Source organism: Arachis duranensis, chromosome 8 (genome assembly GCF_000817695.3).
Source record: "Arachis duranensis cultivar V14167 chromosome 8, aradu.V14167.gnm2.J7QH, whole genome shotgun sequence".
NCBI lineage: Eukaryota > Viridiplantae > Streptophyta > Magnoliopsida > Fabales > Fabaceae > Arachis > Arachis duranensis.
In genome coordinates, this window is record NC_029779.3 from 46,376,962 (window position 1) to 46,400,820 (window position 23,859).

The 23,859-nt window shown below is 32.0% G+C and overlaps 3 protein-coding genes across 17 annotated transcripts; all 3 read left to right on the top strand.

Moving 5' to 3' along the window:
- The first annotated feature begins 920 nt into the window (after positions 1-920).
- LOC107463282 (uncharacterized) lies at positions 921-9,092 on the top strand. Its single transcript, XM_016082057.3, has 20 exons — positions 921-1,185; positions 1,313-1,380; positions 1,920-2,024; positions 2,408-2,464; positions 2,575-2,645; positions 2,999-3,098; positions 3,718-3,788; positions 3,899-3,999; positions 4,111-4,211; positions 4,297-4,350; positions 4,466-4,518; positions 4,614-4,652; positions 4,731-4,875; positions 5,589-5,770; positions 5,839-5,906; positions 6,163-6,235; positions 6,305-6,366; positions 6,512-7,424; positions 7,715-8,005; positions 8,576-9,092. Exons 1-20 carry the CDS (start codon positions 1,179-1,181, stop codon positions 8,856-8,858), a joined length of 2,844 nt encoding a protein of 947 aa, XP_015937543.1. The 5' UTR covers positions 921-1,178; the 3' UTR covers positions 8,859-9,092.
- A 593-nt stretch (positions 9,093-9,685) lies between these two features.
- On the top strand, positions 9,686-11,683 carry LOC107463266 (psbP domain-containing protein 2, chloroplastic). The gene is made up of 3 exons (XM_016082037.3): positions 9,686-10,084; positions 10,590-10,745; positions 11,353-11,683. Exons 1-3 carry the CDS (start codon positions 9,767-9,769, stop codon positions 11,605-11,607), a joined length of 729 nt encoding a protein of 242 aa, XP_015937523.1. The 5' UTR covers positions 9,686-9,766; the 3' UTR covers positions 11,608-11,683.
- A 3,870-nt stretch (positions 11,684-15,553) lies between these two features.
- On the top strand, positions 15,554-23,224 carry LOC107463265 (uncharacterized). Of its 15 annotated transcripts, none has more exons than XM_052253470.1 (11): positions 15,554-15,861; positions 17,017-18,269; positions 18,537-18,638; positions 19,132-19,311; positions 21,659-21,712; positions 21,826-21,878; positions 22,005-22,122; positions 22,191-22,258; positions 22,517-22,589; positions 22,657-22,718; positions 22,789-23,224. In XM_052253470.1, the coding sequence occupies exons 2-4, from the start codon at positions 17,143-17,145 to the stop codon at positions 19,304-19,306; spliced, it is 1,404 nt and encodes a 467-aa protein (XP_052109430.1). In that variant the 5' UTR covers positions 15,554-15,861; positions 17,017-17,142; the 3' UTR covers positions 19,307-19,311; positions 21,659-21,712; positions 21,826-21,878; positions 22,005-22,122; positions 22,191-22,258; positions 22,517-22,589; positions 22,657-22,718; positions 22,789-23,224. The 15 variants fall into 15 exon arrangements, 13 of the variants coding, with proteins under 13 accessions (XP_052109430.1, XP_052109433.1, XP_052109429.1 ...); XM_052253473.1 differs by having other exon boundaries at positions 22,818-23,224; XM_052253469.1 differs by having other exon boundaries at positions 21,975-22,122; positions 22,657-23,224.
- The last annotated feature ends 635 nt before the right edge of the window (positions 23,225-23,859 follow it).

Here is a 23,859-nt window from a genome sequence, read left to right on the forward strand (position 1 = left end):
AGTACAAATCAAACAAATATTTTTTTACAAAAAGTTTAAAAATAAAAAACACTAAAATTAAAAATTTATAAGAAAAAATAAAAAAATGTTTATTGCTTTTAACTCTTACATTTATTATTTTCTTTGTAAAATTCTAAAAATAAAAATATTTATTATAATTATTTTACAGTTGTGTTAATCTACTAGAATACTACCCACATTTTATGATTTATAATTATTAATTAACTATTATTAAAACTTTTAATAATATTGTAAAATTGTACACTTATTTCTAAATGATTAAGAATTTGTTTGGGTGAGTTTCTAAAAGAAGATATTTTTTAGTTATTTTTTTTTAAAAGATCTTATGAAAAAGTAAAAATAATTTTATATTTCATGCAAAAGATCTTTTTATCTATCAATTATATTTGGGTATAATAATATAAAAGTATTTTTTGTTTATTTATTACATGAAAAATATCTTTTTTTTAAAAAAAATTTAAAAAAAAGAGGTAAATTACAACTTCTCAAAAAAATTTTTTTTTAATACTTTAACTTTTATTATTAAAAATTTGTTAAACAAATTAAAAAATAAAAAAAAAATTATTAAAAAAATATTTTTTATCAAAATAATAACGTTGAAACAAGCTCTAAATGCTGGTTATATTTTAATGAAAATACTGTCTGGAGACTTTCTCATTATTTGATTGAGTAAAATAACGACATCCAAACGAACAACACCGGCTAACTCCAACTATATCAGGTGGGGAGGATTTGTCCAGCTGTTCTTAAAGTCGCTTTCTCACTCTCTCTTTCTCTCTTAATTAATACTTTTCCATTTTCCGTGTGTGCGCGCGTCAGGTCAAACATTATTACCCAAAATGCCAAAACTATTGGATCTCATTTTCTCAATTCTCTCTTTCAATTCATACGCCACTTACCAACTAACTCTTCCCTCTGCACAAACAATTACAGTTTACTCATTACAAACGCATATTATTTAATCGCAAATCATATTCATATTAATACAATAGAATAATTATTATTAATTAATACTGCGTTCTAATACTAATATTTTTCGTCTTCCATCATCAGCCTCATCAGGTCTGCATTGACTTTGCTCTGTTCTGTTCTGTTCTGTTCACTCCTCTCGATCATCACTAGCTGCTATTTGCATTTCGCATTGCTGATCATCAACCATGCAAGGTTCTATATGATGAACTTTTTATTATTATTATTTTTAAAAGTTAAAGCTTTAATGTTGTATGTTCTTATTATCCTGAATTCTTAGCTGAGGTTGCTACCTGCAATTATGGAATGTTGTGTGATGCAGGGAATATCGTAGAAAATGGTTCTGTCAAAGAAGATGAACATGGAACGGTCAAATCTTCGAAAGTCAAGGTTTGTTTTTGCTTGCTGCTTAGCCTGGGATTCAATCAATTTACTTAGCTCATATCCATTCCATTTGAATTTTCATGTTGTCTACCTTGTTTAATTTGCCTACTATTGCTACAGTTAGATACATGAATGGTTATATATCTAATACACCTTCTGTTTTTGCCTGAAACTGAAGCATCACTGCATCAATTAGCATAGGTTTAGTTTGCGTTACGCTGAAATTCTATCTTTATTTAAATGAATGGAGGAAACAAACACTAAACCTTTTGGTTATCTCTTCTAAAGCTTCAAAGGGTAAGTAGAGGTATATGAATGCTTATCTAAGAGTTGTTTGTGGCTCCTCATAGTCATCCCTCTCTATGAAGATCACCTCCTAGTCATGCAATAACAATGAGTCCTTTGAGTGGAGGCTTGATTGCCTTTGCTACTGGATCAAAGAACAAATGTTCTCATATTTAAGGATTTAAGCTTTCATTAGAGATTTTGTATCAAACATCATTTCTAGTATCTGATTCTGATACCTGTTTTGTGCCTTGAGTAAGGTTGACCCAGGGAAACCTGCAGGACTTACCTGGCAGCGCAAATTGAATACTGCAGGAAATACTCCGCTAGAATTCAACGTATCTTTCAAAGAGATTATCCGTCTGGTAAGCCTTCTAGGGAGATAATAGATGTATGTAATCCTTTCATGCATGTAAATTGTCCACATACATCATGTCATCTATAATTTTATTCATGGACTTAACGATTGTTAGTCGTGCTCAACATGTCAAGAGTATTTTTTCACCATCAAACTCATACAAAGAAACTTTAGTATTAGTTTTTACTGAATTCTTTATTCCTATTATAGAGCAAGGCTTTTCAATGTGAATTCTCTGCTAAAATACATTGGTACTTTTCTATATTGAGAATGTAACATGTAAACTCTATGGTTAAATATGTTTGCTTATGGCTGTAGTACACTTAAAAGTTAAGGACATAATGGTTTTTGATATATATAGCAATCCTTATATGATATCTGAATTTATAGGCTCCAATAGGTTTTCGGCTATGGCGCCATGTCCGGGAAGAAGCAGCCAGAGGAAGGGTAATCATCTTTTGTGTTCCATCTCATCTTGATTTGTCCTAATAAAATGTTTTTCTGATCATGTTTCTTGAATTGCTTGCTGCTTTTATCTGTTTCTGCATGTCTTACAGGAAGGGATGATGGACCCTTTTGCTAAGCGTCATGTGACATCTTGTCATGGTGTTCCTTTAGGTGGCATTGGGTAGGTCTTCAATCCAAAAAATAAGCTGCAAATTTTCTACATTAATCAGCCTTTTCATATTTGTATCTTTCTACTTTTACATATTGAACGAATCAGATCGCCAATACAAATTAACAAATTATATTTGCTCGGGAGGAAAAATTTTATACATTAGCAGTTTACTAGTTACATGCATAAAAAATGTTGGGATTGGTATAGTAGAGTTGGTTTCTAATTATTTCCGCCTTAAAACAAAATGAAGTCATGTTAATGCCATTAGTGGCCCTGTAATATTTGTTTGATTTGAGTATGTCCAGAACATTGTTTGAATCATTTTGTGCATTAAATTTTGCTGCCAACAATTTGTATTACAGTTCAGGAAGCATTGGAAGAAGTTACAGGGGTGAATTTCAACGTTGGCAACTATTCCCTGTAAAATGTGAAGATAAACCAGTTTTAGCAAATCAATTTTCAGTAAGTTTACTTGAATCTATCTTATCACAAAGATTACAGTGCTGCTATATATATCTGGGTAAGATCTTGATAATAGTGGCAAAATCTTCTCGATCTTACAGTATTGTTCACCTTTATGTTTATCTAATCTGCTATATATACCATTGATCTTTTCTTGTTACAAGTTACATGGCTTGTCTTGGCCCCCATTTTCATAACAGTCAATATTCACCAACAATAAGCTTTTGTATAAATATCAGATGAGAGAATCCATTCCCCATAAAATTAGCTATACCTTGAGATATGTTATCATGAAAGATTGATCACTATGTTTGAATGTTTGACATGCCTCCTCACAATAAGCCACGGAAGCTTTAATTGTAGAGGAAAGCATAAGTGAATAATGTGATGCTGACAACAGAACACATCATGAATCCATAACATTATAAAGAATTACTTAGTCCAAGGTTGGACATCTTGCAAGAACATAGTACATATTGGTTTGGGAACCAGATTTATGTCTGTTACAATCTTGTTTGAACCTTAAATATCAATTACAATGTACTTTAAGGTTGATAATAGTTTGTTTATCAAGAAAAAGGACATTCATAACCAAATTTATTTCTTTGCTTACTATCAGGTATTTGTTTCACGTCCAAGTGGTGAAAAATATTCAAGTGTACTATGTGCAGGGAAGCCAGATATATTAAAGTAAACATTTATAGATTGCCTCGTAAATTACCAGTTACTAATTTATCATTTTGTTAATCTTATTCTTGTAAATTAAATTCTTGAAAAAAATTTACTTCAATTTCATTCAGAGAAAACCCAGTGTCAGGAATTCAATCATGGGATTGGAATCTGATTGGTGACAAATCCACATATCATGCATTGTACCCAAGGGCTTGGACAATATATGAAGGTAAAATACGGTAGTAATGTATTTCAAAAGTCCAAGTGCACTATGATATTAATTGTAAATAGCTTATCCCTTACATTGATTATCTCTTCTATAATTTTGTTCCAAATGCAGAACCTGACCCAGCACTGAGAATAGTTTGTCGTCAGATCTCACCTATTATACCCCATAATTACAAGGAGAGTAGCTTTCCTGCATCAGTTTTCACTTTTGTGGTAGGCAAGGGTCACTTCAATTTCTTTTTAGTTAGAATTTGATACATATGTTGCTCTTAATAAGCAATGAATGTTATTTCTGCAGTTAAATAATTTTGGAAAAACAACAGCAGATGTCACCTTGCTTTTCACATGGACTGTAAGTGAAACTTTTTTGTGACTATTAATTGCTATTACACTCTTGGTGTTTTATATTTTTATCCTATCCTTGGCCCTTGGGGCACTTAATGCAAGCAATTGATGTATGCATTTAGAATTCTGTTGGAGGACTTTCTGAGTTTACTGGCGATCATTTTAATTCAAAGATGTAAGAAAATTGTGACTTGTTCATCTTCTTTGTGAAAATCTCCCATTTGATTGCTTTTTATTCTAACATTCAAGATACATATTATGTCATGCTAGGGTGAATGACAGAGTGCATGGTGTTCTTCTACATCACAAGTAAAGCCTTAACCCTTCCTGTACTTTTGATTGATAAATAATTTTGGAATTTATCAATTAATTTAGTTGATACGATAGGACTACGAATGAGCGGTCTCCTGTCACATTTGCAATTGCAGCAGAGGAGACTGAAGATGTGCATATATCAGAATGTCCTGTCTTTGTTATATCTGGTGCTCACAAGGGTATCTCGGCTAAGGATATGTGGAATGAAATTAAACAGGTTAAGAGACAACCTATAATTTTTCACAATATTTCATTGAAACTTGAAAACTATTTATTCATTGTCTTTGTTATATTAAGTTATTGGTTCCCTCATGTTTTCTTCTGCTGGATAAAGCCAATTATTCTCTTCTAGCTTCTAAGCATTATATAAGACAAGCACTTGGATTTTTCTTTATTTTCTTTTATCATTTATTTGGGTGTCATAAATTTCTTCTTTTCAATTATGACAATTACAATGTTGAAGACTTCAAGTCCCGTCAAGCATCACTGTTTCAGAATATTGTAAGCTTAAAGAATTACCCCTTTTGAACTCTTAAAATGATGTATCTTGTAATATCTTAAGGCGATCTTTTAGGATTGGTTTTTATATTTTCTTACATTACACCATTTTAATCTTTATTTTAGTATGTTTAGGATTCTAGTATTTTTGAAAAATAGGGTTTGTTACTTTGTAATTTATATCATAGTACTTCTCATCATATCATAATGGCCCTCTTTTTTTGTTGATGTGTAGCTTGTATTTACATTGTTCTTTGTCCTTACAAAATTTAATCATTTGTATTTTGGTTCATGTGATGATAATATGCTAATCTGTGATTTTCTTTAGAAAGCTCTTCGAAAGATGTCGGTTACAGCATGATATTAACCTCTCTGTAACCAATATACTTATTATATTTCACTGAACTGAATTAGTACTATTTGTCTTTTTAGCATGGGTCTTTTGACCGCCTGAATTTCGCTGAAACTGCCATGCCTTCAGAACCAGGATCATCGATTGGAGCAGCTGTTGCAGCAACTCTTACTATTCCTTCAGATGCTCAACGTACCGTCACATTTTCACTAGCATGGGACTGCCCTGAAGTCAAGTTTCCGGCAGGAAGGGTTTACAACAGGTTGGCTGTAGAAAACTTGTATAAAATTTCCTGTCTGAAGACTATGCTTAACTAACGAAACTTAACAGGCGTTACACTAAATTCTATGGTACTAATGGGGATGCAGCTGCAAAGATTGCGCACGATGCTATTATGGGTAATACTCTTTGATGAGATACATTAAACTTTGTATTTGTATGGTTGGGATTGCTTCTAAACTCAATATTGAGAATTATCCATAGATTATTTTTGGAGAGCCAGACTATGGATAAAATTTTCTGTTTTCTTTTCTGTTCTTTCTTTGATGTCAAAATTTAGATGATTTCCCAAAGCATGCACCATAGTTATAATTGCTAATAGCCTAATAGATTTCATGAATAACTTACTAAAGCTTCTATGAATTGGTGACATAGGGCACCGGCAATGGGAGGCTCAGATTGAAGACTGGCAAAGACCAATCCTTGAAGACAAGAGACTTCCTGAGTGGTAATGCTCAGTTCTTTATTAACTTTCTTCTTGTACTTTAAAAATTCTGAATCATTCAGAGTTGTGCAGGTACCCTACAACCCTTTTGAATGAGCTTTACTATCTGAATTCTGGGTTCACAATTTGGACAGGTATTTCTCTAAAACTTGGGTATTATATATTAGCTAATTAAGCCATGTTTATTTGCTTTAAAACTTTTCAAACTCTCTATGATTCTGTGGTATGAGTTATGACTGTCTCGGTCATCAATTTGTGACATTATTCTCTGTTTCGCAGATGGTTTAGGTCCGGTGCATAGTTCAGTTAGCTTAGGGGAAAGAAAATTTTCGCTGGATGGGTTCATATATGATTTAGAGAGTCCAAATTTATTGCCCGAGAGTGATACTGCTATTAACATTCTTGAAAGATTTAGCTCTATACACACTCCAACTGCATCAAAGTCAGCATATGGAGTAAATTTGCTTCAAGAAGGGGAAGAAAACATTGGTCAATTTCTTTATCTTGAAGGCATTGAGTATCCAATGTGGAATACCTTTGACGTTCATTTTTACTCATCTTTTGCACTGGTCATGCTTTTTCCAAAACTTGAACTGAGTGTCCAAAGAGACTTTGCTGCAGCAGTAATGATGCATGATCCTGAAAAAAGGCAAACTCTAGTTGATGGCCGGATGGTTCGTAGAAAGGTTCTTGGTGCTGTTCCTCATGATATTGGAGTCAATGATCCATGGTTTGAAATAAATGGCTATAATCTTCATAACACAGATAGGTGGAAAGACTTGAATCCAAAATTTGTTCTCCAGTGTTATAGGGATGTAGTTGCCACCGGAGACAAGAAGTTTGCAAGAGCTGTTTGGCCAGCTGTTTACATTGCAATTGCTTATATGGACCAATTCGACAAGGATGGCGATGGAATGATTGAGAATGAAGGCTTCCCTGATCAAACTTATGACACATGGTCTGTATCTGGTGTGAGTGCATATAGTGGTGGACTTTGGGTTGCGGCACTTCAGGCAGCTTCAGCCTTGGCACATGAAGTTGGTGACAAGGGATCTGAGGAGTATTTTTGGCTCAAGTTCCAGAAAGCCAAAAGTGTATATGAGAAATTATGGAATGGTTCATACTTCAATTATGATAGCAGTGGTGGGAGTAATAGTTCATCCATTCAAGCTGATCAATTAGCTGGACAATGGTTGTTTTTCTTTTTCTGGAAACTATGCCTTATTTGCATGCTTTATTTCCATTGGTGCAACTTGTGAAGTAGGTTTGTTAGATTAACAACATATGTGCATATGCCAGTAACTTCAATTGAATTATCCTATAAGCATAACTTCAGAAAGAAAATTTAAATCAGCAAAAACTGGAAGAATATAAACAATGTTGTAGAGTTTGTTATGCATATAATTCAGTCTTTGGTTTTATCTTCAATTATTTGCATATGTAACTTCCTCTTATTAATACTTCTTACTTATTGTTTTTCAGGTATGCAAGAGCATGTGGTCTTTTGCCAATTGTTGAAGAAAAAAAAGCTAAAAGTTCGCTTCAAATGGTTTATGATTACAATGTTATGAAATTTAAGGGTGGAAGCCGTGGCGCTATAAATGGGATGTTACCTAACGGAGAAGTTGACATGTCATCGATGCAGTCGCAAGAAATATGGTCAGGGGTTACATATGCCGTAGCTGCAACAATGATCCAGGAAGACATGATTGACATGGCATTCCAAACTGCAAATGGAGTATATGAAGCTGCATGGTCCAAGGATGGACTTGGGTATAGTACCTTATTACTCTATCCTCTTGATACTTAAACTTTTGGAAAATTATAGCCTCAAGTTGATAACAAAGTAAGCTTTAACCACAGAATCAGAAGGTTTTAATTTTACCAACGGATTTCTTTGATAAGAAACTTAACTTTCTTTTTCTTTCTTGATTAGTCCGTTATGTCATGTAACACAAGAGTAATGCAATTTTTAGTCAACATTTTAATTCTCAACAAATTTTAATCAAATTAGTCTCTAAATCTTTATTTTTTTAGACGAATAAATTTTCAAGTCATATTTTGACAAAGAATTAAACAATCATTATTTAATAAAGACATAATCGTCTTTAAAATTTTTTAAAATTCTTAAATTAATTTTTTCATATAGACAAGTAATCTAAAATTTGAAGACTGATTTAATAATTAAATTTAAATAAAAATTAAAATGTCTTGATTAAATATTTTTTAAAAACTGATTCAGATATTAGTCAACAAAATAACTCAAAATAAAGTTTTCTGTGTTTTATTATGTATTCTTTAAGAAATAGTTATTGAAGGTTCATTCTTCTGTTGAATCAACAGTTATGCTTTCCAAACTCCTGAAGCATGGGACATTAACGATAGATACAGATCTATGTGTTACATGCGCCCTTTAGCCATATGGGCAATGCAGTGGGCATTATCAAGACCAAATAAACACACGTGGCGTGAGATTAAGGTTGATGTGAAGGATGGTGATTTGTCTTTGTCAAGATACCATGCTGGTTTTTGCAAAGTTGCACGTCTTCTGAAGACGAAGGATGAAAAAGCACCAAGAAGTATATGGCAGCTTATATATGATTCTACTTGCAAGAGGATGTTGTAGTCAAAGGTTATTAGATTTAAACTTGTGCAATGCACCAAAAGAATGCAATAATGTAAATGAAAATAATCTTTTGCATTAAAAAATAAAATAATTTAAACTTATCAAACTTTTTTATAGAATTATTTTGGCTGATTTTTTTTTAGATATAGACCAGGATTTTGTGTACCACACCATTATTGGATTTTATTGTATTTTTCAAAATTTTCATGGTGGAACAATTTGTAGGAGGCTGAATTGTAATAGCAATATATTTTTTTTAATTTATCTATAGTAATATGCAAGAGTATATTAAGTAATTATAATATTAAATATATATTATGTAAACACACGGAGTGCATTGATATTACATAAGGAGCTTAAGCATATTATATTTTTTTATTAAGAAAATATAACTCGGGTATTATAAAAGAAAGAACGAAAATTAATCTATTTCATCCTGTTAATTAAGAATTGGTTATCAAATTAGTTCCATTTAACATAAAAATCGTTTGACAAAGAATTAATTAAAAATAAAAAATTAATTAATTAATCAAACTGATATAATATTTTAGCAGTTAAACGGTTCAAAATAATAAATTACAAAAAGATAAATCTTTTAAAAAATAATTTTTATATATTAATATATTATTTTATTAAATCCTAGTTGAATTATATGATTGAATTTTTGAACATCTAATTCTACCGATTTAATGACCGGTTGGAATTTCAAACCTCAAACATGACATTTGTTGAAACTACTAATAAAAATAGCGGTAACAAATGAGTTCATTTTTTTTTTTTATTTAAGTACTTACCCTTTTTTCCCCTTTAGCCCAAATGAAGTATGGATAACGATTAACGACAGTTAACGTTCTCATATCCCTGTGACCAACGAAACCCAACACATTGGACTTTCCAATTCAATTCCAATGGCTTTGAAAACTTGCTTCACTCTTCTCCACCATTCACAACACTCTTCTTCCAGAACCTTCTTCTCATTCCCCTCTTTCAATTCTGCTTCCTGCATTCTTCACAATGAACCTCACAACAACCACATCCTGCATTTCCCAACATTTTTTACTAAGAGGAAGCTCAATCTTGCTCTTCTTCTCACAACTTTTCTTTCGAGCAATTTATCAAACACTAGTGGTGCATTGTTGATGGCTCAAGAGTTGGACTTGGAGCTTCAGAGATACACTGATTCCAAGGAAGGTTTCACTCTTCTTATACCCTCTTCTTGGACTAAGGTAAAATTATTTACCCATTTTTTTAGAATTCAAATTTATTATTAACCTTAATCTTTGATAAGCTTTTTCTACTGTGAAGAATTGCGTATGTTTTCCTCTCTGTTTGGTATGATGTGTTGGAAAATGATTCAATAGAGTTAAATGGAAATGGAATGAGGTGGGTAAAATATTCAGTTAATATCTAGCTGTTAGTGTGTAACTCTTTTACACAGACATTTAATCGTGTGCTGTTGCATAGATCAAATTGGTTTCTTGTTGAGATTGAGGTGTAGAAGTTAACCACTTTTTGTTTTGTCTATATAGCAATAGTTTGATTTGATATTAATTTAGAAGAATTTTGCATTGAAAATGCATAAAATTTAAACTTGGATGAAATGGAAATGGAATAGTATTGGATGAAACTGATCATCATATTTCATAAAAAGTTGTTATTTATTCCCACCAAATTACAACACTTTCCATTTACATGGTAACAATCTTTGCTGCTCTGGTTTACAATGAATAGGTTGATAAAGCTGGGGCAACTGCTTTGTTTCAAGATGCAAGTATGGGGAGCAACAACATTGGGGTTGTTGTGAACCCAGTTCGTCTTGAAAATCTTGGAGACTTCGGGAGCCCCGAGTTTGTTGCTGATAAGCTTTTACAAGCAGAAAGGCGTAAGGTAAGGTTCTTGTTTCCATTGCTGGAACTTTCTGTGACCAATGGAAAATTTGAGTCAAGTGTTGATGATATTGATTAGAAGAATCTCCCTGTACTTTACCATAACAACATAAGCAAAGGAATAATGAGCTGAAATATTTACCTTGGATTACTTTGACTCTGTTGTGAACATCATTTCGCTAATACTAAGCGCTAAGACACTAAAGGCTAAACTAAGTAATTGGCTAAAAATTGTCTTCTCTGTTTCATTCATTACATTATATAATAAAAAGGACTCTAGAACCTTCTCTTCCTATAACAAACTATTGGCACCTCACCTGTGCTCTAAGCCTCTAAAGTATTCCTTCCTGTAATTATTTATTTTTATCCATAGTAGATTCTTCGTTGATCTTTATTTAATTAAATCAAAAGTAGCAATGATCATAGATGTTAGTGAAACATTGCTTCCGTATTTATGACCAAAGGAGTAATGGCCATTACATATAGTTTGCTCTGCATTTAACAACTAAAGTAAGAAGGCAAAATTGTCTTTGATCCTAGGGGATAATCAAATGTCTATGTGATTGTATATCATTTTAACTTGTGTGTATTGTTCTCCTCATCTTCAGGAAAGTACAAAGGAAGCTAAATTAATTGCAGCTTCAGAAAGATCAGGAAATGGAGATTTGCAAATTTATGAATTTGAATACACCATTGATAGTACTCGTGGAGGAAAGAAGAGGATATTTTCTGCAGCATTTGTGACCTCAAAGAAACTCTATCTTCTTAACATTGTTCATTCTGATAAACCAGAGAGTCCTCTTGAACCATATAAAAGAATGATTTTAGAGCAAGTTCTCCATTCCTTTAATGCAGCAGCTTAAAACTTTGAAATGAAAATCTCATTTCTTCTCTGATTATTCTCCCTCTATTGAGTTTTGGTTCTTAAAATATGGCAACTGATTTATGTTCAGTCTTGGTTGAAAGTCATAAAAATCAACCAGACTGAAATTCTAGTGTATGATTTTATATCACTATGTTTTAACTTACATAGCTACATATTACTTGAACAGTTGAACATTATATCTTTTCGAAAGAGAAAATACTGCAGGAGGTGTGTAATTATTTTCAACAAAGATAAAAAACGTTGATTGCATGAACAAATTATTTTCAGAAGATTATAGTTAGCGAGATCTCAACTAGGTTTAATTCACAGGCATAGGCTTACGCTTTCCACTGATCCTTCCTCCCTTAAGCTATTTATGAAGAAGGCGAAAAGAACACATAGTTATATGTAGCTGTAAACCGAAATCTAAATATTTTGGCTCAGAAATATTGTTGGTTAAATCTGATGAGTTTGGAAAACTCTAAATTAACATTTGTGATTACTAAACATTATTAATTTAATTAATTGCAAAAATATTAATTCATATATGATGACCAAGTTAATTTTTGCTATACAGATTTAGCATTGGGCCGAAAATAAAAGAAAATGTTGTAAGCCCAAATGTTTTATAAAAACTTTCAGCATTGATGCAAAAGTGCTTTGATTATTGGGGCTGAATTAGTATTCTCATTATTGGGCCAGAATGAATCTCATTGTTCCAAAGCCCAACTATGATCTATGCTAAGTGATCCAATACTTGGTCCGAAACATAATGAAAGAAAGCACATTGGCTCCATGGTCCCAACGGATTCCATTTCTTATTAAGGGATGGCTTTCAAAATTTAACTTGGTAGCATTGGAAACATAAATGAGAGAGAGTATGAGTGACATGATTGATGTGTTTAATGCTACACGCCACTCTAGTAAGGGAAGTAAAAGCAATTCCATTTTATTTAATTTGTTCCATTTCAAATAATTGCTTTTTCTTTAATTCTATATTCTCTCTCATCTTTCTCTCTTCTCTTTCGGTCAATACCCAACAACCATGGAAGCTACACCTAGCCACCGAAAGAAAGATGGAGCACGCTACAAGACCATCTCAATGATGGCAAGAAAAATAAAACTTAAAATATGCTGTGGCTGAGAATCTTATCACTTGTGGAAAGATTTTGTGATGGGATCTTAACTTCTCCATACCAAAAAAGGTTGAAGAAGATTTCGGCCAGCAAGGTGAAGATCCTTGGAGGGATGGCTTGTCTCTGATTATGTTCAACCACCACAGAAGGTAGTTAGGGTGGCTACGTGATGGAAGAGGCAGAGATTGGAGCAGATGAAACCATCATCATCATGAAGTATCAAGGGTCAGAATTTCATCTTGGAGAGCAACCCAAGAATGGAGCGCTCAGATTGATGAAGAGTGATGACCAAGGAAGAACTAGAGGTATTTGCATGTTGGGTTTTGCATGGGTTACCTCTTATCTCTCTTTGGCCGAACCGATTATGAGTGAAGGAAAAGAAGTTAAGCTTGGTTTTTGTTTCAACTGTGAAGGCTTCTCCTCTCTATAAAAGCGGTGAACAGTCACAATTTGATTCAAGGAGTTAGAAGTAAGCAGTGAGAGTGCAAGGCACAGGATTCTCATAACTACCTAAGCTTACAGATTTTCTTCTCCTTCAATATATTTTGTTTAGTATTTTTCTGTTTAATTTTGTCATGTCTTGAGTCTCATGGAAAAAGGCAAACAGTAAGGTTTGTATGAAAAAGCCATAGAGCGGAAAAAGACAAAGAGTGCAAAATTAAAAGAAAAAACCATAGATGTCCTTAGAGTTCTTTTGTACATCTGTGTTGTGTTTCATGATTTTGTGGGAATCCCCTTGTAAATTGGGTTAGCACTTTACAGTTTGAAATCGGGATAATTGTAGTGAAATTTCATCATTGTTGTGATGGAGACTGGATGTAGGCTGCACTGCACTTAGCAGCTGAACTAGGATATATCTGGTGTAATTTTCTCTCTCTTCTACTTCATTTCTATTTCTACTGCACAGGAGCTAAAATCGAAAAATATCTCGTGCCAAGTGACGAGACAAAAATAAAAGTCTCGTGATTAGGGACGAGACAAAAATAAAAAAGTCTCCTCAAAGACCAGAAAGTGAAATTGATAAAAAGAGGGCTAAGATTCAACCCCTCTTCTTTTAGCCACTGAAAATCATCAAAATCATAGTTTGAATTTTGGATATAGTTAGTTGTGTAAGTAAGAGTGTCAAACAAATTGGTCTATTAATCCAATTTGTTTAGGTCTATTATAGATTTAAATGGATGAACTAATTATATATCAAATATATATGGATATTTAAAATAAAAGTTTTATCTATTTTTTAAAAAATCTATCAAACTAAACGAGTCAATATTTTTTTTTTGAATTTGTTATCTAAATAGATAACTTGTAATTAAAGCATGTGTATAAGGAGGGAAAAGAGAATCAGATTGTTGGCTACTTGGCTTGAGAAAGCTTGAAACCTCACCCAATTCTGTAGATAGCCCACAACACAAATTATTGCAGATGATTTTAGAGGGACACACTATTTCGATTAGAAAAGGAATAATAAATATTATTAATTAAGTTAATTGCATAATTTAAAATTATGAATAATTTTTTAAATAATAATAAAAAATAAGATCACTATTTTTATATTCTACAGAGTTTATAAAAAAAATTATAATAAATTAACTCTAAATAAATTATATATTAACTTTGTAAAAAAACAATATACATTAGATATTATACGTAATAATATAATATATTATCTTATGACTAATTATACATTGGATATTATTCCCTTCTCTTGAATTTTGCTTCTTAAAATATGACAATTGATTTATGTTTAATCTTAGTTGAAAATCATAAAAATCAACCAGACTGAAATTTATGTTCAGACTAAATATTTTACACCAAATTAATTTTTTTATTGAAATTAAAAAAACGAGTTGTTAATCAATTATGAATTCATATTTAAATTTGAATAAAAATAAAGTATTATTTTAAATTTTATCTCACTAATCAGACTTAATTTAAAAATAAAAATTATTTTGTACACTATATTATTGGATAATATGATTATTTTCCAAATAAAATAAACAAAAAAAACACTAGTTATATTTTTTAGAAAACAAATTTAAATCTTTTTTATATCATATATGATAATCTTTTTGATGTATTTAAAACTTTCTACATTTACATATAACACGAAAACAAAAAATCTTAAAATGAATTTAAATATGAAATTTTTGAAATAAAATCTTTTCTATTTTTAATTATAATCTAATCTAACTAACATACTCTAACTAACCAGTAAACCTTATATAAATGTATTCACTTATATAAATGTTGTGTTTAAAAAAAGAAATCCAAAAAAAAAGTTAGTTAAGAAGACGAAAAAAATACTTAAAGCAAGAATGAGTCAAGAGAAAATCAGACTGAAATTATTTCGTTCCACCCAATTAATTAAAACTTGCCATCAAATTAGTTTGGTTTAATATAAATCGTTTGACAGAAAATTAATTAAAAATAAAAAAATTGACTAACTAGTCAAACTGATATAGTATTTTAATAGTTCATCAGTTTAAAATAATAAACTACAAAAGATTTAATCTTTTTAAAAAAATATATATCTTTTATATATTAATATATTATTTTATTATATAAAATAATAAACCACAAAATATATATCTTTTTAAATCTTTTGAACATTTAACTCTACGGTTCGATAAGGGGTTTGGTTTTCAAACCTCAAACATGGCATTTATTGAAACTACTAATAATTAAAATAAAAATAACGGTAACAAATGAGTTCAATTTTTACAATTAATGCCCTTAAGGTTGTCATGTCCCTGTGACCAATGAAACCCCAACACATTAGACTTTGTAATTCAATTCCAATGGCTTTGAAAACTTGCTTCACTCTTCTCCACTATTCACAACACTCTTCTTCCAGAACCTTCTTCTCAATCCCCTCTTTCAATTCTGCTACCTTCATTCTTCACAATGAACCTCACAACAACCACATCCTGCATTTTTCAACATTTTTTACTAAGAAGGAAGCTCCATCTTACTCTTCTTCTCACAACTTTTCTTTCGTGCAATTTATCAAACACTAGTGCTGCATTCTTGATGGCTCAAGAATTGGATTTGGAGCTTCAGAGATACACTGATTCGAAGTAAGGTTCACTCTTCTTATACCCTCTTGTTGGACTAAGGTAAAATTATTTACCCATTTTTGTTGAGTGACCTTAATCTTTGATAAGCTTTTTCTACTGTGAAGAATTGCGTATGTTTAGTATTGATGTGTTGGAAAATGATTCAATAGAATTAAATGGAAATGGAATGAGGCGGGTAAAATATTGAGTTTAAAATCTATATGTTTTCCTCTCTCTTTGGATTTTGAGAAATTCTGGACAAGATCTCCTCCTTCTAAGATAACGCCTTGATTTTAGGCTTCAAGATTAAGTACTCCTTCCATATCTTTACTATGTCTGTCCATTTTACTACTTTAAGGGCTTGTTTGGGTGAGCTTCTAAGAAAAGATATTTATTCGAGTTATCTTTTTTTAAAAGATTTTATAGAAAAGTAAAAGTAATTTTATGTTTGGATATCTCATGTAAAAAGATTTTTTTATCTATCAATTATGTTTGGGTATAACAATATAAAAGTACTTTTTTGTTTATTTATTACATGAAAAACATCATTTTTTTAAGGAAAAAAGATCTTTTAAAAAAAGATGTAAATTACAACTTCTCAAAAAAGATCTTTTTTTGATTTTACTAGTGCTTTTACTTTTACTACTAGAAATTTGCCAAACACGTTAAAAAATAAAAAAAAGATCTTTTTTTCATTGAAAAAAGATTTTTTTTTTAACAAAATAATGGCGCCCAAACATGTACTAAGGCGTACGGCCTCACTAGAATGTTGTATTTGAATTTTCGTTTTACATTTAAACTTATATTTAATTTAAATCAATATTTAATGCCTTATGTTATGAGAGTTTTTTGTTTTAGTTAAAAATTATCTAAATTTACATCATACAAAAAGATAAAAAATCCTACAATGAAATTTTAAAACTGAAATTTGAAAATGAAATCTTTTAATTTTATCCATAATATAATATGAATTAAATTGACACACTCTATCTTAAAAAGTGAAGCTTACATAATGCCTTCTGATAGTCTTTTGATTTACTTAAAACTATCCACATTTACATAGTACAAAAAGATAAAAAAAGAATTTTAGAATGAAATTTTAAAATGAAATCTTTTATTTTTTATCCATAATTTAATATAAATTAAATTGACACACACTATCTTAGAAAGTGAAGCTTACATAAATAAATACCATATTACTATATCTAAAAATAGGAAACCAAGAAAAAAGAAAAAGTAGGAAACCAAGAAAGAAGAAGAAGGAGGAGAAGAAGAAGAAGAAGAAGAGAAGGAGCCAAGAAGAAGAGAAGAAGAAGGAGTGAAGAGCAATCAGATTCTGCAATGATGAATCCGTGGGATATCAGAGACCCGTGGGATATGATAGACTTTGATGCCGATGAAGCACGGCAGTTTCAGTTTGAGTTTCCGCCTCTGCCTGAGCCCGTCTGGAATGGGGACGAAAAAAAGATTGTTGCCGCCAATGTAGGTGATCCCCAGCCCCAGCCGTGTGCCATGGACGTGAGTGGTAATGAACCACCTCAGCTGGTTATTGATGAGTGTTTGGCCGAAGCAATGAACATGACAGAGCAGTATTGGGAAAGCCCATTATCTGGTTATCAACCACTTCAGTGTCAGCCTCAGTCATGTGCCATTGACGTGTGTGGTAATCAACCACCTCAGCTACCGTCTCCGTCTCAGTCTCAGCCTTGGTCTCGGGCACTTCAGTTTCAGCCTCAGCCATGTGCCATTGACGTGTGTGGTAATCAACCACCTGAACTACCGTCTCAGCCCCAGCCCCAGCCTTGGTCTAGGCCACTTCAGTCTCAGCCTCAACCGTGTGCCATTGACGTGTCTGGAAATCAACCTACTCAGCTACCGTCTCAGCCTCAGCCGTGTGCCATTGGCATGTGTGGTAATCTACCACCTCAGCTACCGCCTCAGCCTCAGCCTCAGCCTCAGCCTCAGCTTCAGCCTCGGCCTCAGCCTCAGTCTCGGCCTTGGTCTCGGTCTCGGCCTCGGCTTCTTTCTCACCCTCGGCCTCAGTCTCAGAGGGATATAGTAAGGACGGTGACGGATGAGTTTTTCGCTGACACGTGTGGTTATCCACCACCTCAGCCTCAGCCTCAGACTCAGTGGGATTCGAGGAACATGTTAGAGCTGATTCCTGATGTCGGTGGTCATCAACCACTTCAACCTCAACCTCCGGTCTGGACTTGGGAGGAGAACAAAGCCTTTGAGTCGGTTATTACCAGTTGTTTTCAGGATGCTATCGACAACCGTTGGGAGGACGTTGCTGCTCGTCTCCCCGGCAGGACCCCGGCACAGCTGCAAGAGCACTTTCAGAAGCTGATGAACGACATCAAAGCCATCCATAACGGTCATCATACAAGCACTCCTCTCTCCATCCCCATCATCAATGCAACAACACCACCACCATCACAGCCTTATTCGACGGATCATCATCACAGGTCGGTATTCTCAATATTTTCATTCTCTTCTTATTTCGCAAGGTTTATTTCTCGTAATCTTTCTTTCTTTCTTTCTGTTTACTTATTCTATATTTCCTTTTTCTTATAAGTTTTATGAACAAACCTAATAAACAATGGACTTTTTTTTCCCTTTAATTTGTTTTTGAAATAAATAAAATATTTTGAAATGGAGATGTCAAATGTATAAATATTTTTGTTTACATGAAATTCATTGATTATCAAATATTTCGTTTATTATCATGGCAGGGTGGAGGTCGTGCCAGCTGCAGAGGAGGAGGTCGTGCCAACTGCACAAGAGGAGGCAGCACCAACAAACACAGGATATCATTGGACCGAAGATGAACATAGGTATTTATTATTATATTACTTCTTTTTACCTCTTATTTATTTATTTATTTATTATCTAGTTGAATATTGGTATTTACCAAAAAAAAAGTGAAGCAACTAGTATCAACATATAGGAGCACTTCTCTTGATTTAGATATATCTCTAACTTGTGATTGTATGTTATCTACAATATATAAGTCTAGCACCTCTTTTTTGTAAGATCGACTTCACTGCTCTCTTGTTAATTAAACCTTTCATACATTAGTGTCTTTTGTGCATCAACAACTAACAATTTGAGTGAGTTTTAAAGTAATTTTTGTTGATTGCTAAATTTATTTTGTTTTGACCGTGGTTGGCGTAATAAGGTTTCTGGTTTGGACTGAAATCCAAAAAAGAAAAAAAAAATTGTTTGATATCTAAAAATGTCGTTACTAATTAAATAGTTTATGTTTTTGTTCAAAAATTTTTAGTATAACATTTGTTAATAGTTATTTCAAAAATCATATTTTTGAAGGTTATTTATTAAAGGGTACCAAGAAGAAGGTTCACATTGGAAAAGAATTTCAGAATATTATGTAAAAACAAAAACTCCGAGTCAAATTTCCAGTCATGCTCAGAAACATTTTTTACATCAAGAAGATTTGGCTAAAGGAAAAAAGCTAAGAAAAAGCATTTTTGATGTAATTTGATCATCGTAAGTCATTTCTTTACTCTCAATCAGTTAGTCTAATTCAATTTCTACTAATATAGAAAATATTTAATTGGCTATTTTAAACTCTTAAGTTATTATTCATGGTAGTTACACTATTTTAATTGTTTTTCAATGTAGAAATTGTGCCCTATTCCGAGGTTTTTAATGGATGGAGGAGGATTTGCTTAAAGGAGGAAGAACATGTAAATGGTCTAAAGATTTTTATTTATGTTACACATATCTAGTTCGAGTTAGTTGTTAGCTAGTCTTGTAAATGAACAATGACTGGAAGATAGGTTTGAAAAAATAATGATGTAGGAATATGCTATCATTATAGATGTAATTGTGATTCATAACCTTTTTATCAATAATATTTGATTTTCTAGTTCTCCGGCCTTGATGGCAATGCCGAAGGGGACGGCGAACTAGATTTTATCTAAAGTCTTTGATGTTTATGTCGAAAGGACTTTTGGTAGAAAAGATGTATCTTTTTAAAGGATTATTAGCTTCAAATGTATTAATTAAACAGATATGTAAAAATTTTTTAAAAGTATTTTATCCATAAAAATTAGTTATAAAATATTTTTAGTTAATTTTATACTTTTATTAATGATTACTTCTTTTTCATATTTTATTTGGTTGTCATTGATGTTGAGAGTTAGTATAAGAAGAGCTTGACACTAATTAGATTATAGACAAAATATTTGATACTAATGAGCTTGTTAAGTATTTACGCAATTACTCCAATTAACTTGTTGTGTGCTGTATTTACATGATGGCAGTAATAAAATTTTGTGATGTTATTATTGCCTCTTTTTTATGAACGAGAATAAGTGACTTTTGTAACAACACTTTTGTTGTTCTTATTATCGTGAAAATCATATTTATCATGACAGCCTTAGATAAGAAAATGAAGACAAGATGTAATAGAATTATCTGCTGTTCATAAAAGAAAATTATTTCCATTCTATAAAAGAGAAAAGAAAAGACATTCATAGAACATACTTCAATTTAAGTTATATATTTTCCATGTTATCTTTCTAATGTTATATAGTGTGTACATTTTCTATATATAATTATAGAGTAAATTTCTATGTAAGTTATTTTATTTGATCACAGTAAATACGAATAATACTTGTTTGAATCTTATTCACAAATTTTCTACTCCTTGAAGAGATCAGTTATTTTCATATGAGGCCTCTTACCCATACAAGCTTTTTTGGCTTATAAGTTATACAAGTTGCTCCAAATCCAAAAAAAAAACCACGCGCCCCTTCCTTTCCGCCACTTCTTCCTTGACGCCATGCTCGCCGTTCAAGGTAACTGCAATTCACAACTCTAGTGTTGAAAAAAATTAGTGTTAGGTAATTATTTTTTGTTGTGCTTGAAATCAATAAGCTCTTTGCGCTTGTAGATGTTGTACACGTGGCTTCCCTTTGCCATCAACATGATTGCAATGATGGATCATCAACTTCTAACTTCACGATTAAGTGTTTCTGCAACTCGTTCTCGGAAATAGGAGATCTACCGGCAACGCTCAAACCGGTGGATGACTATGGTTTATTGATTCACCAGAAAAAAGGAAGAAACATTATTCAAGGTACTGTTTTACTCAAACCGGTGGATGACTAGGTTTTTCTTCTAGATTGTCTCTGTCATGTGCTTCATCCTTAACCAGCAAAACATTAAAAGATTTCAAGAAGAAATATATTGTCTCCTCCTGTTTTGGGTGTATTTTTTAAATCTTTTGGGTGTATTTGTGCAATCCTTTGGGTGTATTTCTGTAACTGTTTAATAGGTGAGTTTCGTTCAGACTTGTAAAGCTTGTAAATGTAAAACACTTGTATGTAGAGATTAATCCTTTTCATATTCATTGGCACCATCATTGAATTCTTTATTGAAGTCGTTCATTAAATATGCCCGTTTTTACTTGTCCTACATTATTGTCTTATTTCATCTATTTTTTGTTCTCGTGCTTGAGTACTGTTCAAGCCATTCTTTCTCTTTTGATTTCCCATTAATCTTTTTATGCCATTTTTGGTTGGAGAACGTTGCCATAGGTATTTTTCTCAACTCCTTGCTTCACCTCTTTGTTTCGTTGTAGAACCATTATGATCTTGAGTGTCTTCGACTTGGTGCTTTAGTTTAATTTAGTGCATTATTCTTGTTATGATTCGAATAAGCTAATTTTAGCTACGAGAGTTTGATTTAATTTATACTTGAAGCTATTTTGTTGCTGTTACATCATAAGTTCTTTCTTTCGTGGTAGGCAAGAGTCACTTCAATTTCTTTTTTACTTAGAATTTGATTCATATGTTGCTCCTATAAGCAATTAATGTTGTTTATGCAGTTAAATAATTTTGGAAAAACAACAGCAGATGTCACCTTGCTTTTCACATGGACTGTAAGTGAAGCTTTTTTGTTGACTATTTACTGTTACACTGTTGGTGTTTTAATGTTTTATCCTATTCTTGGCCCTTGGGGTGCTTAATGCAAACAATTGATGTATGCATTCAGAATTCTGTTGGAGGACTTTCTGAGTTTAGTGGCGATCATTTTAATTCAAAGATGTAAGAAAATTGTGACTTGTTCACCTTCTTTGTGAAAATCTCCCATTTGATTGCTTTTTTATTCTAACATTCAAGATACATATTATGTCATGCTAGGGTGAATGACAAAGTTATTCATTGCATCAGATTGGAGCAGCTGTTGCAGCAACTCTGACTATTGCTTCAGATGCTCAACAAACCGTCACATTTTCACTAGCATGAGACTTCCCTGAAGTCAAGTTCCGGCAGGAAGGGTTTACAACAGGTTGGCTGTAGAGAACTTGTATAAAATTTCCTGTCTGAAGACTATGCTTAACTAACAAAACTTAACAGGCGTTACACTAAATTCTATGGTACAAATGGGGTTGCAGCTGCAAAGATTGTGCATGATGCTATTATCGGTAATACTCTTTGATGAGATACATTAAATTTTGTATTTCTATGGTTGGGATTGCTGCTAAACTAAGTATTGAGAATTATATCCATAGATATATTTTTGGAGAGCCAGACTATGGATAAAATTTTCTCTTTTCTTTTCTGTTCTTTCTTTGATGGCAAATTTAGATGATTTCCCAAAGCATGCACCATAGTTTTAACTGCTAATAGCCTAATAGATTTCATGAATAACTTATTAAAGCTTCTATGAATTGGTGACATAGGGCACCGGCAATGGGAGGCTCAGATTGATGACTGACAAAGACCAATCCTTGAAGACAAGAGACTTTCGGAGTGGTAATGCTCAGTTCTTTATTAACTTTCTTCTTGTACTTAAAATTCTGAAGCATTCAGAGTTGTACAGGTACCCTACAACCCTTCTAAATGAGCTTTACTATCTGAATTCTGGGTTCACCATTTGGACAGGTATTTCTCTAAAACTTGGGTTTTATATATTAGCTAATTAAGCCTTGTTTATTTGCTTTAAACTTTTCAGACTCTGCATGATTATGTGCTATGAGGAAGAAGGTGGTAATGCAGTGGGCAATACAGATCTATGTGTTATATGCGCCCTTTAGCCATATAGGCAATGAAGTGGGCATTATTGAGACCAAATAAGCACATGTGGCGCGAGATTAAAGTTGATGTGAAGAAAGGTGATTTGTCTTTGTCAAGATACCATGCTGGTTTTTGCAAATTTGCACGTCTTCTGAAGACAAAGAATGAGAAAGAACCAAGAAGTCTATGGCAGCTTATATACGATTCTACTTGCAAGAGGATGTTGTAGTCAAAGATTATTAGATTTAAACTTGTACAATGCACCAAAAAAATGCAATAATGTAAATGAAAATAATCTTTTGTATTAAAAGATAAAATATTTTAACCTTATCAAACTTTTTTTTATAGAATTATTTTGGATGTTTTTTTTTAGATATGGACCAAGGTTTAGTGTATCACTCAGTTATTAAATGTTATTGTTGTGTTTTTCGAACTTCTCTGGGTGGGGCAATTTGCAGGAGGAGGCGAGCTGTAGGTAGGGGTGTTAAAAAAATATTAGTTTAACAAGTTTTCTCAGTTTAAATATTAAATAAAAAAAATCTTGATAAGATTATTTTTCGATATCAATATATATTAATTATTATACATATTAAGATTGGTAAGATTTTTTTTAATGTTAAAATAATATATAAATATATATTTTATAAATAGAAGAAAAGAGTGTCCTTTTTAGCATTTTTCATAAAAAAATAGTGAAATTTTTTTATACAAGAATAGTTCCATAATTTGAGATTTAATTGATCAAAAAATTTGTGAGAATGAATTTGCTAAATAGAAAAGAATACTACTCAAATAAGAAAATCATCTATATAGGTTGACTTAATCATTTTTTCATTAGTTTAAAACGCACCAATTAAATGAGCATGTAATAACTCTTTGAAAGAACTCGTGAAGTAGAAATTATTTATTTTTTAGTAAATATTTAAATTAATTTTCTAACAAATTTTAAATTGGATATTTTAGTTCACTATAAAATTTTATTTTTTAAAAGTCTTCTAAAACATATTCG